A 15750-nucleotide genomic window follows, 5' to 3' on the forward strand; every position below is an offset into this window, starting at 1 on the left:
ACTTCTTGTTGACCGCAGAATGGTTTGGCTTCTCACTTGACTGTCCTTCTGGGACGTGTACTGCTGCTAGATATTGACCTTGGCTTCTCCAGCTTAGATGTCCACCTGCCTGACTTCTGTGTGTGGCCCGGCTCTCTAATTGACATTCAGCCGTAATCTGGCAACTCACAACTACATTACAATTGGAGACATGGCGCCTTTCTGCAGCAAATAAAATTCCATTTAACCAATGCAACTTTGCTACCAAAACGCGTTAATCAAAAAAGGTGTAAAAAAGAAAAGCTTTTTGTTATGCATCAAATCTATCTGCAAGTAAAATGCACGTCAATTACTTGTGTGATCAAACTCATAATATAATGACCACAGGATCTGTGACTTCTCTGTATCTAGTGGTCACTACTCACCTGGGTGGTCATATGTAGGAATCTCCTCTTTACACCGCTCATCACCCCTCACATATGTCTCTGTAGTATTAATATGGGTCAGATCTTCACCCTGAAACAAATATTGTAAAAGTCACAGACAGATGGAGAAGTCCCATCTATGATCAGCTCTAATCCTGCCATCTCCACCGCTCTCATTACACAAGTATAAAACATATAATACTGGTGGATAAAACAAGACTGAGCACAAGACCCTCACAGCCGTCTACACATCATAGGGGAGATCTCATGACACCTTCTCTCCATCTACCTGATGATCCTGAGGAACATTGGGGTCTTCTTGTTTACAGTTCTGTGGAAGAAGAGGACGGGGACATCTCTCTGGTGTTGTCCTCTTACTGGATAGATCTGGAGGAAACACATACAGGGACTGAATTCATTCTTTACATACAGATAATTATAGGTCGTGTGTATTTAGTCCTGTCTATTACCTGGTGATGTGAGGGGCTGGGGAACCTCCATCATGACGTCCTTGTACAGATCTTTGTGTCCTTCTAAATACTCCCACTCCTCCATGGAGAAATAGACGGCGACATCCTGACACATACAATGATACCGTCATCCCCCCGATCCCTCCATAGCGTTACTGTATAATGTCCCAGCATTCCCAGCAGTGTCACCTCTCCAGTCAGCAGCTCAATCATCTTGTAGGTGAGTTCTAGGATCTTCTGGTCATTGATGTCCTCATGTATCAGGGGGTGAGGTGGAGGCCCCGTGATTGGGCTCAGGGGTCTTCCCCATCCCTCAGACACAGGGTCCTGACAGCGCCCACTAGAGGTCTTCTTCACTACTGTGTAATCCTGGTTATGGAGAGACACAGTAATAAATCTCCCTCCAGACATTTCCAGAGTCCTCACCTCTCCAGTTCTGTCCATCTGTTATTCCCATAGATAAGAATGATGTAATGTGACGTCATCAGAATCTCTCACCTCTCCAGTAAGCCGGAAGAGGATCTCTAGGGTGAGGTGGAATATCCTCTCCGCCATCTTGTCTCTGTCCATATCAACCTTTGACAGGAAACTTCTCTTATCTAGAAGATCTTCACTGAGAGGATCCGATATTGTAGAGACCTGAATGAGAAGATGTAACGTCATCAATAATTCTATGTAATAATACAATCACTGATTCCGGTATAAAGCAGTAATCTGTGGATCTGATCCTGGATGATGCCGGAAGAAGAAGTGGATTTTTATGGCGGCCGTTAATGAGCTTTGCTTTGAGGACCGGAGGAGGTTTGGCCTGAATGCTGCACTCGTGGTGTGAACACGGACATAGTAGATTATTTAGGGATATTTTCTTGTCCTGCCCTAAACTTGCTTATTCAAGTGAATAGGTCCACGAAAAAGAACAGCCTGTCCACGGATGATATCTGTGTGTTAAAGAGTTTATCCAGGACTATATTATTTTTATAACTATGGGCAGAAGAAGCAAAAGGCAGATAGTTCCTAATTGCCTGCCTGCCCTGCCTCAATGTCTGCGGGAACAGAGCGGTCACGGACAGCTCCTGCCAGTGACTCTGCTGCTTCTAATGAGTCACGTAGACGGAGCAGCGGCTTCTCTTTGGCTCTGCTTTCTTGATGGGACGTGACTGACGACATCACACTGATTGTCAGCTGCCTCCCTGCTGCCTCCCTGCGAGCAGCCAGCGGTCAATCAGAGGGATGATTTATTTCACCATGCAAAAAAAACAGACACAAAATAGACGCATAGTGTGAATAACGGCAAATTCTGAGAGAGAATAATGGGGAATCTCCACATACCTCCACCTGCAGACAGGGCCGCCATCAGGGCATCACTGCCCTTACTGCTGTTTGGGGCCCCGTGAGCAGCAGTACAGAGAGGGGCCGGGTCTAGTCAGGGCCCCCCTCTTGTGCGTATGCTCACGGCGCTCCATGCACGGCACTCCATGCTGTAATAAAGTGCCAAGCACTGGGGCGCACACCGCCTTAGACGGCGCACATATTGGCACCGAGTTCCTTACTGAAGCTGCGCCGCTGTAGCAGCTCCTTCATACTTCAGGAGTCAGGAGGACCCGGTGGCGGCGTGCATCTCCTCATCGCAACAGGAGCGCCAGGATGCTGCAGGGATCGTATGTGGGGTAAGTATGACAATTTTATTTTTTTTTAAAAAATTAAATGGAGTGGGGGGGGGAGGATGAGCTGCACATGATGGGGAATTGGGAGTGGAGGGAGAATGAGCTGCACATGATGGGGAATTGGGAGTGGGAGGAGGATGAGCTGCACATGGGGAATTGACAGTGGGGGAAGATGAGCTGCACATGGGGAATTAGTAGTGGGGGGAGGATGAGCTGCACATCATGGGGAATTTGGAGTGGGAGGAGGATGAACTGCACATGGGGAATTGGCAGTGGGGAAGGATGAGCTGCACATGGGGAATTAGCAGTGGGGGAGGATGAGCTGCACATGGGGAATTAGCAGTGGGGGAGGATGAGCTGCACGTGATGGGAAATTGGGAGGGGGGAGAGGATGAGCTGCACATGATGTGGAAATTGGAGTGGGAGGAGGATGAGCTGCACATGGGGAATTGGCAGTGGGGGAGGATGAGCTGCACATGGGGAATTATCAGTGGGGGATGATGAGCTGCACGTGATGGGGAATTGGGAGTGGGGAGAGGATGAGCTGCACATGATGTGGAATTTGGAGTGGGAGGAGGATGAGCTGCACATGGGGAATTGGCAGTGGGGGAGGATGAGCTGCACATGGGGAATTATCAGTGGGGGGAGGATGAGCTGCACGTGATGGGGAATTGGGAGTGGGGAGAGGATGAGCTGCACATGATGGGGAATTTGGAGTGGGAGGAGGATGAGCTGCATATGGGGAATTGGCAGTGGGGTGGATGAGCTGCACATGGGGAATTAGCAGTGGGGGAGGATGAGCTGCACATGGGGAATTGGCAGTGGGGGAGGATGAGCTGCACATGGGGAATTATCAGTGGGGGAGGATGAGCTGCACATGGGGAATTGGCAGTGGGGGAGGATGAGCTGCACATGAGGAATTAGCAGTGGGGGTAGGATGAGCAGCACGTGATGGGGAATTGGGAGTGGGGAGAGAATGAGCTGCACATGATGGGGAATTTGGAGTGGGAGGAGGATGAGCTGCATATAGGGAATTGGCAGTGGGGGAGGATTAGCTGCACATGGGGAATTAGCAGTGGGGGGAGGATGAGCTGCACGTGATGGGGAATTGGCAGTGGGGGAGGATGAGCTGCTCGTGATGGGGAATTGCCAGTGGGGGGTGGATGAGCTGCACATAATGATGAGTTGGGAGTGGGGGGAATGTTGGGAGTGGTGAGGAGGATGAACTGCACATGGGGAATTGGCAGTGGGGGGGGGTGAGCTGCACATGGGGAATTGGGAGTGGAGGGGTGAGCTGCACATGGAGGATTGAGAGTGGGGGGAGGATGAGCGCATGGTGGATTGGGAGTGGTGGGTGGGAAGAGCGAACGGTCAATTAGGGGTGGGGAGAGCAAATGGTGGATTGAAAAATGGGAGTGGGGAAAGCACATGATGAATTGGGAGTGGGGTGGGGAAAGCAAATGGTGAATGGGGGATGAGGGAGAGTAAATGATGAATAGACGGTGGGGGTGGGGAGAGCAGGAAATAATGAATTGGGGCAGAGGGTGCATGTAAATATAATGAATCGGGGGAGCAGGAGGTACAGAGTGGGGGGCGTTGCGGATGCAGGAGTGTGACTGGTAATAAATTCTGGGAAAGAGTACAGGCTCTAATTAATTTACATATTTATTAGGTGGGGAAAGTGGCTATTTACAGTTATTTGGGGCGCAGGGATGGATTACAATTATATTTGGAATGGTGGGTTGCATAATGACTAATTATATATTAATGGTGGGTGCACATCTGTATTCAGCTGTGTAATGTAGAAGTTGTGGAATATGCTCTAGATAACTGTGTTATTTTATTCAAAGACAAGTCCTGGCTGGAAGAAGTGATGGTGGTCTGTGCTGGATGAAGGAGAAAAGTGAAGATGAAGGACTTCAACTAGAGACGTCACTGGTGAGTCAGTGTATTACATGTACAATGACACTATATACTATGTACAGGGCTCCTGTGTATAATGTCACTGGTGATCACTGTATTACCTGTACACTGACATTATATACAGAGCTCCAGCGTATAATGTCACTGATGATCACTATATTACCTGTACACTTACATTATACACTGTATACCATGTACAGAGCTCCGGTGTATAATGGCACTTATGGTAATATTAGTATTATGGTTTTTTATTAATGATCAGTATTGTAGTATTCGGTGACAATGTGGTGGTAATATGTGGTCTGGTCATGGTGTGGCATTTTTTGTCCCTTCTGTGTGGTATTATTCGGTCACTATGTGGTGGTAATATGTGGTCTGGTCATGGTGCAGCGGTATTCCTTGTATGTGGTATTATTCGGTCACTATGTGGTGGTAATATGTGGTCCGGTCATGGTGTGGTGGTATTTGATCCTTGTATGTGGTATTATTGGTCATTTTAAAAAATGTGTATGACACATTCCCTTAAAGAAAAATAAATAAAAATATACCTAAAAAGAGTATTGGGTACTTTAAGAAAATTTTAATAGGTTAGAATAGAGTAGGGCCCGGCCAGAAGAGTCTAACTTATCGTGGTGGTGGTTTTAAAAATCTTTTGGCCAAAACAAAAGCTGCTGGCTATGTACAGTGGGGAAAAAAGACTATTTAGTCAGCCACCAATTGTGCAAGTTCTCCCACTTAAAAATATGAGAGAGGCCTGTAATTCACATCACAGTTAGATCTCAACTATGAGAGACAAATTGAGAAAACAAATCCTAAAATTCACATTCTCTGATTTGGAAAGAATTTTTTTTTCAAATTTTGGTGGAAAATAAGTATTTGGTCAATTACAAACAAGCAAGATTTCTGTCTCTCACAGACCTGTAACTTCTTCTTTAAGAGGCTCCTCTGTTCTCCACTCATTACCTGTAGTACTGGCACCTGTTTGAACTTGTTATCAGTATAAAAGACACCAGTCCGCAACCTCAAACAGTCACACTCCAAACTCCACTATGGTGAAGACCAAAGCAGCTTGGTGTAAAGAAATCAACTGTGGGAGCAATAATTAGAAAATGGAAGACATACAAGAACCACTGATAATCTCCCACGATCTGGGGCTCCACATAAGATCTCACCTCGTGGGATCAAAATGATCTCAAGAACGGTGAGCAAAAATCCCAGAACCACACAGGGGGAGGCCTAGTGAATAACCTGCAGAGAGCTACGACCAACGTTACACAGGCTACCATCAGTAACACACTACGCCGCCAGCAACTCAGATCCTGCAGTGCCAGACGGTTCCCCCTGCTTAAGTCGTTACATGTTCTGGCCCGTCTGAAGTTTGCTAGAGAGCATTTGGATGATCCAGAAGAGTATTGGGAGAATGTCATATGGTCAGATGAAACCAAAGTTGAACTGTTTGGTTATAAACACAACTCGTCGTGCTTGGAGGAGAAAGAATGCTGAGTTGCATCCAAAGAACACCATACCTACTGTGAAGCATGGGGGTGGCAACATCATGCTTTGGGGCTGTTTCTCTGCCAAGGGACCAGGACGACTGAGCCGTGTACATGAAAGAATGGATGGGGCCATGTATCGTGAGATTTTGAGTGCAAACCTCCTTCCATCAGCAAGGGCAATGAAGATGAAACGTGGCTGGGTCTTTCAGCATGACAATGATCCCACCGCCAGGGCAACAAAGGAGTGGCTTCGTAAGAAGAATTTCAAGGTCCTGGAGTGGCCTAGCCAGTCTCCAGATCTAAACCCTGTAGAAAACCTTTGGAGGGAGTTGAGAGTCCGTGTTGCCCAGCGACAGACCCCAAAACATCACTGCTCTAGAGGAGATCTGCATGGAGGAATGGCCCAACATACCAGCAACAGTGTGTGCCAACCTTGTCAAGACTTACAGAAAACGTTTCACCTCTGTCATTGCCAACAAAGGATAAATAAAGTATTGAGATGAACTTTTGTAATTGACCAAATACTTATTTTCCACCAAAATTTGCAAAAAAATTTCTTTACAAATCAGACAATGTGATTTTCAGGATTTGTTTTCTCATTTTGTCTCTCATAGTCGAGGTCGACCTATGGTTTCAATTACAGGTCGACCTCATCTTTGTAAGTGGGAGAACTTGCACAATTGGTGGCTGACTAAATACTTTTTTCCCCACGTTATGTGATCTGGTGATCACTGGGAACTGTTGATGTGTGATTGTTGAGGACGGGGTGCAGAAGAGTTTTTCCAAGAGTAGGCGGTGGGACTGTAGAAGGTTCGAGGGATGGAGGTGGAGCCTGGGCAGAGTCTCAAGGGAGCCTGAAAATTTTGACAGTATAGGGCCCCGAAATTCCTGGTGGCAGCCCTGACTGCAGAGCCGCCACCACATACCTCCACCTGCAGAGCCGCCACCACATACCTCCACCTGCAGAGCCGCCTCCACATACCTCCACCTGCAGAGCCGCCACCACATACCTCCACCTGCAGAGCCGCCTCCACATACCTCCACCTGCAGAGCCGCCACCACATACCTTCACCTGCAGAGCCGCCACCACATATATGGCTGTGATGAGGTCACAGGAGGGGAGGAGTCAGGGGTCACATGATCAGGGGCCTCAGTGGATGCAGTACTCTGCTGTGCTGGTTGTCATGGTGCTGGATGAGCTGAAGTTTATGTGTGGGGTCAGGAGGGGTTTACAGTGTGGATGTAGCAGAGCCGCATGTACGAGGTGTACGGAGCAGAGCCGCGTGTGTACGAGGCGCACGGAGCCGAGCCGCGCGTGTACGAGGCGCACGGAGCCGAGCCGCGCGTGTACGAGGCGTACGGAGCCGAGCCGCGCGTGTACGAGGCGTACGGAGCCGAGCCGCGCGTGTACGAGGCGTACGGAGCCGAGCCGCGCGTGTACGAGGCGTACGGAGCCGAGCCGCGCGTGTACGAGGCGTACGGAGCCGAGCCGCGCGTGTACGAGGCGTACGGAGCCGAGCCGCGCGTGTACGAGGCGGAGGGAGCGGATCCACGCGTGTACGAGGCGGACGGAGTGGAGCAGCGCATGTACGTACGAGGCGGACGGAGCGGAGCAGCGCGTGTACGAGGCGGACGGAGCGGAGCCGCACGTGTACGTACGAGGCGGACGGAGCCGCGCGTGTTCGAGGCAGACGGAGCCGCGCGTGTTCGAGGCGGACGGAGCGGAGCCGCGCGTGTTCGAGGCGGACGGAGCGGAGCGGAGCCGCGCGTGTACGAGGCGTGCGGAGCCAAGTTACGTCGCCTCCTTCTTTCTTTCAATTGGAAACAGAGAGATTTTCTTTGAGGTGCTCAAAGAAAGAAAGAGAGCCTCCTCCACTTAATTATATTATTTACTTTACTGGCTTTTATGGTGAGCTGGTTTTACACCAGGAGAGCCTCCTCCATTATATCTAAGGTACACTAAGAGAGCCTCCTCCATTTTATCTGAGGTACACAGGGAGCGCCTACTCCATTTTATCTGAGGTACACCTGGAGAGCCTCCTCCATTTTACCTGAGGTACACCGGGAGGGCCTCTTCCATTTTACCTGAGGTACACCGGGAGAGCCTCTTCCATTTTACCTGAGGTACACCAGGAGAGCCTCTTCCATTTTACCTGAGGTACACCGGGAGAGCCTCTTCCATTTTACCTGAGGTACACCGGGAGAGCCTCTTCCATTTTACCTGAGGTACACCGGGAGAGCCTCTTCCATTTTACCTGAGGTACACCGGGAGAGCCTCTTCCATTTCACCTGAGGTACACCGGGAGAGCCTCTTCCATTTCACCTGAGGTACACCGGGAGAGCCTCTTCCATTTCACCTGAGGTACACCGGGAGAGCCTCCAACATTTTACCTGAGGTACGCCTGGAGAGCCTCCAACATTTTACCTGAGGTACGCCTGGAGAGCCTCCAACATTTTACCTGAGGGACACCGGGAGAGCCTCTTCCATTTTACCTGAGGTACACCTGGACAGCCTCCTCCATTTTACCTGAGGTACACCGGGAGAGCCTCTTCCATTTTACCTGAGGTACACCTGGAGAGCCTCCTCCATTTTACCTGAGGTACACCGGGAGAGCCTCCTCCATTTTACCTGAGGTACGCCTGGAGAGCCTTCTCCATTTTACCTGAGGTACACTGAAATAGAGCACATCTTCCATTGTACCCGATGAAAACCGTCAGTGATTTTTCTCATACTTAACAATCCAGTCTTATTTTCCTCAGTGTTTTGGATCAGATTTTCATCAGCGTTTGGTTTTTCAGAGTTGTCATAACGGTAAAAGGTGAACTTTGACACATCATGGGCCTCTTTGGCGCCATTATTTGAATGCCCCTCTTATAAAGCTGTCTGACTGTTATATGTGTCTACATGTGGTTATATCCTTAAGAAGTGTCAACTTCGAAAGGTGTCGATAATAAAACGGCAATTAATACAGTTCTGTGTATCCTGGATCCTTTCACCAATCTACCAGCAGCGTGGACCATCCATGTTTTTCCTCCATCTACTTTGGTTTGGTCTGACAACCTGTGGATCTGCAGCAGCTGATTACCCACGTCTTGATAACTGTTTTGTGAACACAGCCATACCAGGTTAGCATAACCCTGTTAAAAATATTTTATTTCATACCGGATAAGTCCCTATCGCACTTTCGCTCCTGAGCTCTTGTACAACTTTTAAACATCAGTGATTTTCTCATATTCCCCAATGTGACGACACAGCATTTGTTCTTGATTAAGCCAGACGTGTTTCTTTGGTGGGTCAAGAAACATAGGCCATTGTTATATGAGCCTTAACGTTGACTCTTGAGTTAACGTTTGTTTCAGCATATTGTCTTGCTATCCTTGGATGACAGGAACGCAGGTCATTGAACAATTGATTTTTGCTAATATGTTGCTACCATTGTATCAGTCCAGGCAACTTGTTTACTTGCAAGCAGGGAAGGACAAACTATGCAGATTGATTAAATACTCAAACAATGAGAGTTGACCACATCTCACCTTCCCCCGGACCTGTGGATGATGGCCTGAAGAATAGTTGTGACCTATTGAAGGGGGGGGATCTGCCTCTGTTCCCCAGACAGAGAATCTACAGGACGCCAGCTTAAGGGACCACAGTCCTAGATGGAAGAATTCAGATCTGCTCAATTGACCATCACCTAACCCTCAAAAACGTTTTGAAGAATCCAGGTTGGGACAATCAGGTCACAGCCTTACCAACACCAGGTCAGATCACCAAAGGCAGCATTTGTGTGCAATGTTGATGCTACACAGCCACTCACATATCTGACAATTCATGGAGGCGGTGTTTTGCACCTGTGCGGCCCCCGCCTTTATCATGGGGTCTGCCGCGTCCGGCTTGTGCTTTGGTGATCTGACCTGGTGTTAGTAAGGCTGTTTTTTTCTTTTTCTGTGATTTTCTTTGACAATCAGGTCACCTGGCCACATACCTCACTGCACTCGGTTAGCTTCCTAAACTTGCCACTACCTCCTCTCTGTGGGTGCCCGCCAAAAGCTGGGTGCTACTGGTTGAGGTAGTAGGCCTTGGATGCCCTGAAGTCACAGCTGCTCTAATTCCGGCGCGCCAGCGGAAGGGTGAGACTCTGTCTTTTGCACCATCTTGTGTATTTGCTGGGACTGTCCTATTTATTATTGTCTGTTTGGTGGTTCAATAAAGTATTGCCACACTGTTTTACCCTCACCCTATGCTGTTTCAGTAATATTATGCCCATGGGGAAGGAGTGTGGGAATTCAATGGGATGAGCCCTGGCCGAGGCGGTCTATCTAAAGACAGCGGGGCTGTGAACGAGACCACCCACAGAGACCCTCGTGTCCTCACACACCCCCCCCCCCCAAAAAAAAAAAGAAGATTTGGCCCAGGACTTTCCCAGTGATTGACAAGTTCCTCCCATAGCGTGAGACTTGGAGCAGTGTTGAGACAAAGATCTAACTATTGAGCCAGAGTCACTGGTATGGTATATGAAGGGAGGTATGTGTCACACTGGTTGCTAGCCTATGTGAACTAGAACCAATAAACTTTCTGCCAGCATTTTATATGCTGGGGGGTTAACTCTTAAAAAGCGTGGTTTTATCGGAATGACATAGAGATGGGAGGGATGTCATTCCCCATACCTCTACCTCAGAGTGTGGCTGAACAATGTTTAAATGTTCAGTCCTGGTTTTTTTTATTCTGTTGTGAGTTTGGAGTGGCAAAGACTCCAGACTGGAAGACCACAGCTCAGAGAGGAGCTGAATGCTGGGACTACAACCTGTGTGGCTAATCCCACACTGCTATGGACTGTGCTTTCGTTTATCTTTTGTTTCGTTGTTTTGCCAGTTTTGCTGGAGCTGCGGAGCTTTATGCCACTAAATAAAGGCTGCAGAGAAAACACGGTTCCTGAGTCTACTTCCGGAAGCGACCAAGTGAGGCGTCTTATCTTACCACAGCTGGTGGAGAATGCGGGCAAGATTCCAGGAACACGTGTACCTGCTACAGAGACCGGTGGATTTCTTGGGTGAAGGCTGCCAGCCAGCAGGAGACGTCCGGCACCATGGAAGAGCTAATTAAGCACCTGGTGCAGAGCCAGCAGACCATGCAGTAGCAGCACTTGCAGAGCATGCAGCAGAGAATGCAACAGCAGCACCGTGAGCAGCTACAGCAGCAACAAGAGACCACTAAGCTGCTGATACAACAAGTTCAGCTCCAGAAACAGCAGCAACAGGATCAGCATCACCAATAACAGCAGATCGAGTTACTTTTAGAGGCGATCCGTGGCAAGGCGACGGCTTCCGTCAAGTCCAAGTGATGATGCATGCATCAGGAAGACGGTAAGGAAAGCGTTACAGAAGATGACCCCGGGGCATGATATTGAGGTGTTCCTGACTGTTTTTGAGAGGGTAGCGGAACGGGAGAAATTGCCCCTGGAGCAGTGGGTGGAGTTTCTGGCTCCATATTTGACTGGGGACCCGCAGAAGGCTTATTACAATTTGACATTACAGGACGCAAAGGAATATGCCAAATTAAAAACCAAAATATTGGCACGCTCAGGAGTGACTATGTCTGTCAGAGCACAAAGGGTCCACCACTGGGCGTATGCTGGCGACAGACCTCCACGCTCACAAATGTTTGACTTGTTACATCTTGTCCAGAAATGGCTGCAGCCAGAGTCTTCCTCTCCTGCCCAGATGGTTGAGCGTGTGGTAATGGACAGGTTCATCCATTCCCTACCCAGGCCGGTGCAGACCTGGGTTGCCCAGGGCGACCCTCGGAATGCAGACGACCTCATAGGTCTGGTAGAGAGATTCCAAGTGGTCGAAAAATCCCTGGGGATACCCGAGATAGCCAGCTCCCCTTACTGGAGTGCCCAAAAGGGAGTGGGTTCACCACGGAAGGGGTTAAGAGCCACAACTGGGGGCATTCCACTTCCACTGAAGGGGCTGCAAGGTCTGTTGTGAAGGATGTGACCTGTTGGCGATGTCGCAATCCGGGACACGTAGCCACCCAGTGTCATATGTCTGCTGAGCCAATGGACTGCAGTCTAGGGAGACGATGTTCATACTATGCTTACCCAGCCTGCAGTGTGGACTGTCAACCCGGCGAGGGGCCGCAGGTGTGTGCCGTGTCCGTTAAAGGAGTGATGAACCTGGTGACCTCGATCAGTGCCACCCTTCCCCACCAGCTGATCCCCGCCAGATCTTTGGGCATCCGCTCCATACATGGGGATGCCAAGAACTACCCAGTGGCCAGAGTGACAGTCGAAACAGACTGTGGCGCCCAATCCCACGAGGTCGGGTTGGTCAAGGACCTGATACATTCCGTCATATTGGGGCACGATTTTCCCTTGTTCTGGGATTTGTGGGGGAAGGGATCCAGACTCCATCACGGAGACAAAAGCCAGGACCCTAGAAATACCTCGGTCGACATTGGAAGTGGATCGGTTTCCACTGTGTGTCCTTGTTGGTGAGGAGGACGAGACTGTGACTGAGGAGGCCGACCTCCCTGAGTTAGAGGTGCCCGGAGAGAACTTTGGGGCAGCTCAAGTTCGGGACTTGACCTTGAAAGGGGCGTGGGACAATGTTACGGTTTGTAATGGTGTTGCCCAAGAGTCGGGGGCGGTACCCACACTTTGCAATTCAGGGGGTACCAGGTAACCAAACAAAGGTGAAGAGGTAGTGGAACAGCTGTTAGTTCCTGGGCCATACTGTCAGAGTGTATTAGATATGGCCCACTCACATATTCTGGGGGGGGGGGGACACCTAGGGGTTGAAAAAACTCAGGAGCGAATAGTGAGGAGGTTTTATTGGCCAGGATGCTACGGGGAGATCTTAAACTATTGTAGGTCCTGCCCCACCTGCCAGATAACCGAGTCCACCTCCCACGTCCGTAGTCCCTTAGTTCCACTACCTGTGATAGAAGTTCTCTTTGAGAAGATTGCCATGTACCTCGTGGGTCCCTTAATTAAATCGGCCCAGGGCCATCAATACATCTTGGTCGTCATGGACTATGCGACCCGGTACCCCGAAGGGGTACCCTTAAGGAACTTAGCTCGGGAACTTGTCAACATCTTTGCTAGGACCGGCCTGCTGAAGGAAATCCTGACGGACCAAGGAACCCCATTCATGAGCAAGGTGATGAAGGAGCTGTGCAAAGTGCTTTAGATTACTCAGCTGCGAACCTGCGTTTGCCATCCGCAAACTGATGGCCTGGTGGAGCGCTTCAATAAGACCCTGAAAGCGATGCTCAAAAAGGTCATTGAGAAGGATGGTTGAGACTGGGACTACTTGCTTCCGTTTCTACTTTTCTCCGTCAGAGAAGTTCCCCAAGCCTTCACTGGCTTCTCTCCATTCGAGCTTCTATATGGCCGGCATCCAAGTGGTCTCCTAGACATCTCCAAGGAAACCTGGCAGGCCGAGATCACGCCCCACCGGAGATAACATCTGCGTGACAGCATGGAAAATCAAGGATGTTCGTGGGCAGAGCCGATTTTTTTGGCGCGAACAAGTCGGAACCCCGAATACGAACCCGAATTTGACATGCCGAACAAATTTGCTCAACACTAACCATGACCTTGTCCTTCTTTTTTTCCTGCAGTAGACAAGTCTGCTTTTTTGCGCTCAAGTCCTAAGAATGACTGAACCCTCTGTGGTTCCAGTTTTGATTTTTATAGGTTTAGCAGTCATCCCAGCCTGGTCAGAATGGTTCTGATTGTTATCAGTTGACAACTGCAGTGCTCTATTGACCTGCCTACCACTAGAATATCGTCCAAGTAGAGGATTTATTAGGGTATTCTGCTACCGGAGATGCGCTGCGACTTCTATATAATTTTTGTAAATACCCTCAGAGCCATAGATAGGCCAAAGGGTAGCGCTCTGTACTAGAAGTGCCCGACTTGTTCGTTTATATACAAGGCCACCCTCAAGAATTTCTGTTCTTCCATATAGATTGGGATGTGTTCATAGGCATCCTTCACGTCTAGCAATCTCATATAAAACACTCTGGAAATAGCATTTTATGGTCTCCATTTTGAAGGGCCAGTAGACTAGAAATTTGTTCACCCCTTTCTTTCAGGTTCACTATGGTCCTGAAGGTGCCATCTGTTTTTTTTTTTTATTAGGAATAGGGGGAATAGAATCCCTTCCCCTGCTCCTGCACTGGCACCTCTGGGAAATTCTCTTATCTCCTGCCTAGTCCAGTATATCATCTAGTACCCGTCCAAAGAGAAATTCTCCTTCGCATGGAATTGGGCATAGCTTGACCTTGGACTGAACATCCCCCGGCCAGCTCTTGAGCCATAGTGCTCTAAGTGCAGCTTTTTATAGGTTTGCCGATCTGTTTGCAAACATCACTGAGTCTGTCGAGGCGTCTGCGAGGAAAGTAGCTGCTCCTTGAATTATATCCTTAGGGACGTTGTTCTTAATCTTATCCTCTAACTGCTGTAACCAAATCATCATGGATCTGGCCATGCAGGTTGCCCAAACTGCTGGTTTTATTGCCCCTTCTGAAGACTTCCATATCTGCTTCAGATACACATCCACTTTTTTATCAAGAGGATCTTCAAAGGGCAGGGTAGATCTTTTGGTTGACTTGGCCACTGCCATGTCTATTTTAGGGGTTTTGTCCCACATGGCTGCTTCTTCCTCATCAAACAGACACCTCCTTTTGGATGACGACGGCAGTGGATCCTTTTTCTCAGGCTTCCTTCATTCCCTATTAATGAGCATTTAAATTCTCTCACTAACCGGAAATATGCAATTTTTCTTTTATTCCAAACCCCCGAAACATAATGTCCTGGATTGTTCTTGGGGTTTTAGTATCTGACATGCCCATAGTAGTTCTTTACCAACTTATCTGTGTCTTCCGTAGGAAAACACGGCCTACCCCCTGTATCACTATCAGAGGATGAGGAAGAAGAGGAGTCCGATTCGTCTCTATACTCAGATATTACAGACTCTTCTGAATCAGCGGCCTGCTGTTTGGGTCTTTTCTCCCTTTTACCACTTTCCTGCTGAATCAGTGAATTAATGGAGTCTGTAACTTCTATCCTAATTATGGATTTTAAATCCATGGCAAAGTTGGGGGTTTCTTCAGAGGTGGTCTTCAGAATACAAGAATCTCTTCATATATGTGCTGGGTAAGTTATCGCCGCACATTCTTTATCTTTTAGCTTGGCGCTACACCTCTTAGGCCCCTCCTAGCAAAGAACACAGAGAGAAAAGGACCTATTCAACATGATGAACATATACGAAGATCACTCACCACTCTGCCGTTCAGTCTAGGGTACCGGAGATGGAGGCTGGATCAGTTCACATGACCGTTCTCCCCTGGAGGTGGTCGACTCACAAACTGCCTTGTTCTTCTGGTTAATCTGTCACTTGTACAGCTGTCACTGCTGCGTCTCTGACGATAACGCAGCTGCCGTGGTGGCTGTGGCTGCTGCTACGCCTCCAGCATATCCATGGCATCAAGAGGAAATCTAGCGTAGTATAGTTACCCATCATACGAAGGTGACCTTGTCGCGGTTGATGGGCACACATAAATTGGCCAAATTATGCGCAAAGAACCTTCATTTTTCAAAGTGACATTAGTCTAGATACTATATTTCTTATATATTCATGTATGGAGTGCCGAAGTTTTCTGCTATTTAGATTATGTTTTTCTTCAGAGCACCCGAATAGACCAGTGAGCGACCCCTTTCTTTTCTATTAATCAATTTTGGGATCCCGCTCCTGGAGCATTGCAGCAGGTACGTGTTCACACTAT

At 48.7% G+C, this 15750-nt stretch overlaps 1 protein-coding gene across 1 annotated transcript in view; it reads right to left on the reverse strand.

The window, feature by feature from the left end:
* LOC141197635 (uncharacterized) overlaps positions 1–15750 on the reverse strand; it is a 55804-nt gene that overhangs the window by 3736 nt on the left and 36318 nt on the right. The window contains exon 8 of the mRNA XM_073662719.1: positions 405–492. Within this exon, the coding sequence (XP_073518820.1) occupies positions 405–492 (88 nt within the window). The remainder of the gene's footprint in view (positions 1–404; positions 493–15750) is intronic.

The sequence above is a fragment of the Phyllobates terribilis genome, unplaced genomic scaffold (assembly GCF_046119375.1).
Source record: "Phyllobates terribilis strain yellow unplaced genomic scaffold, ASM4611937v1 Scaffold_85__1_contigs__length_6476398, whole genome shotgun sequence".
In the NCBI taxonomy this organism is placed as follows: Eukaryota; Metazoa; Chordata; class Amphibia; order Anura; family Dendrobatidae; genus Phyllobates; species Phyllobates terribilis.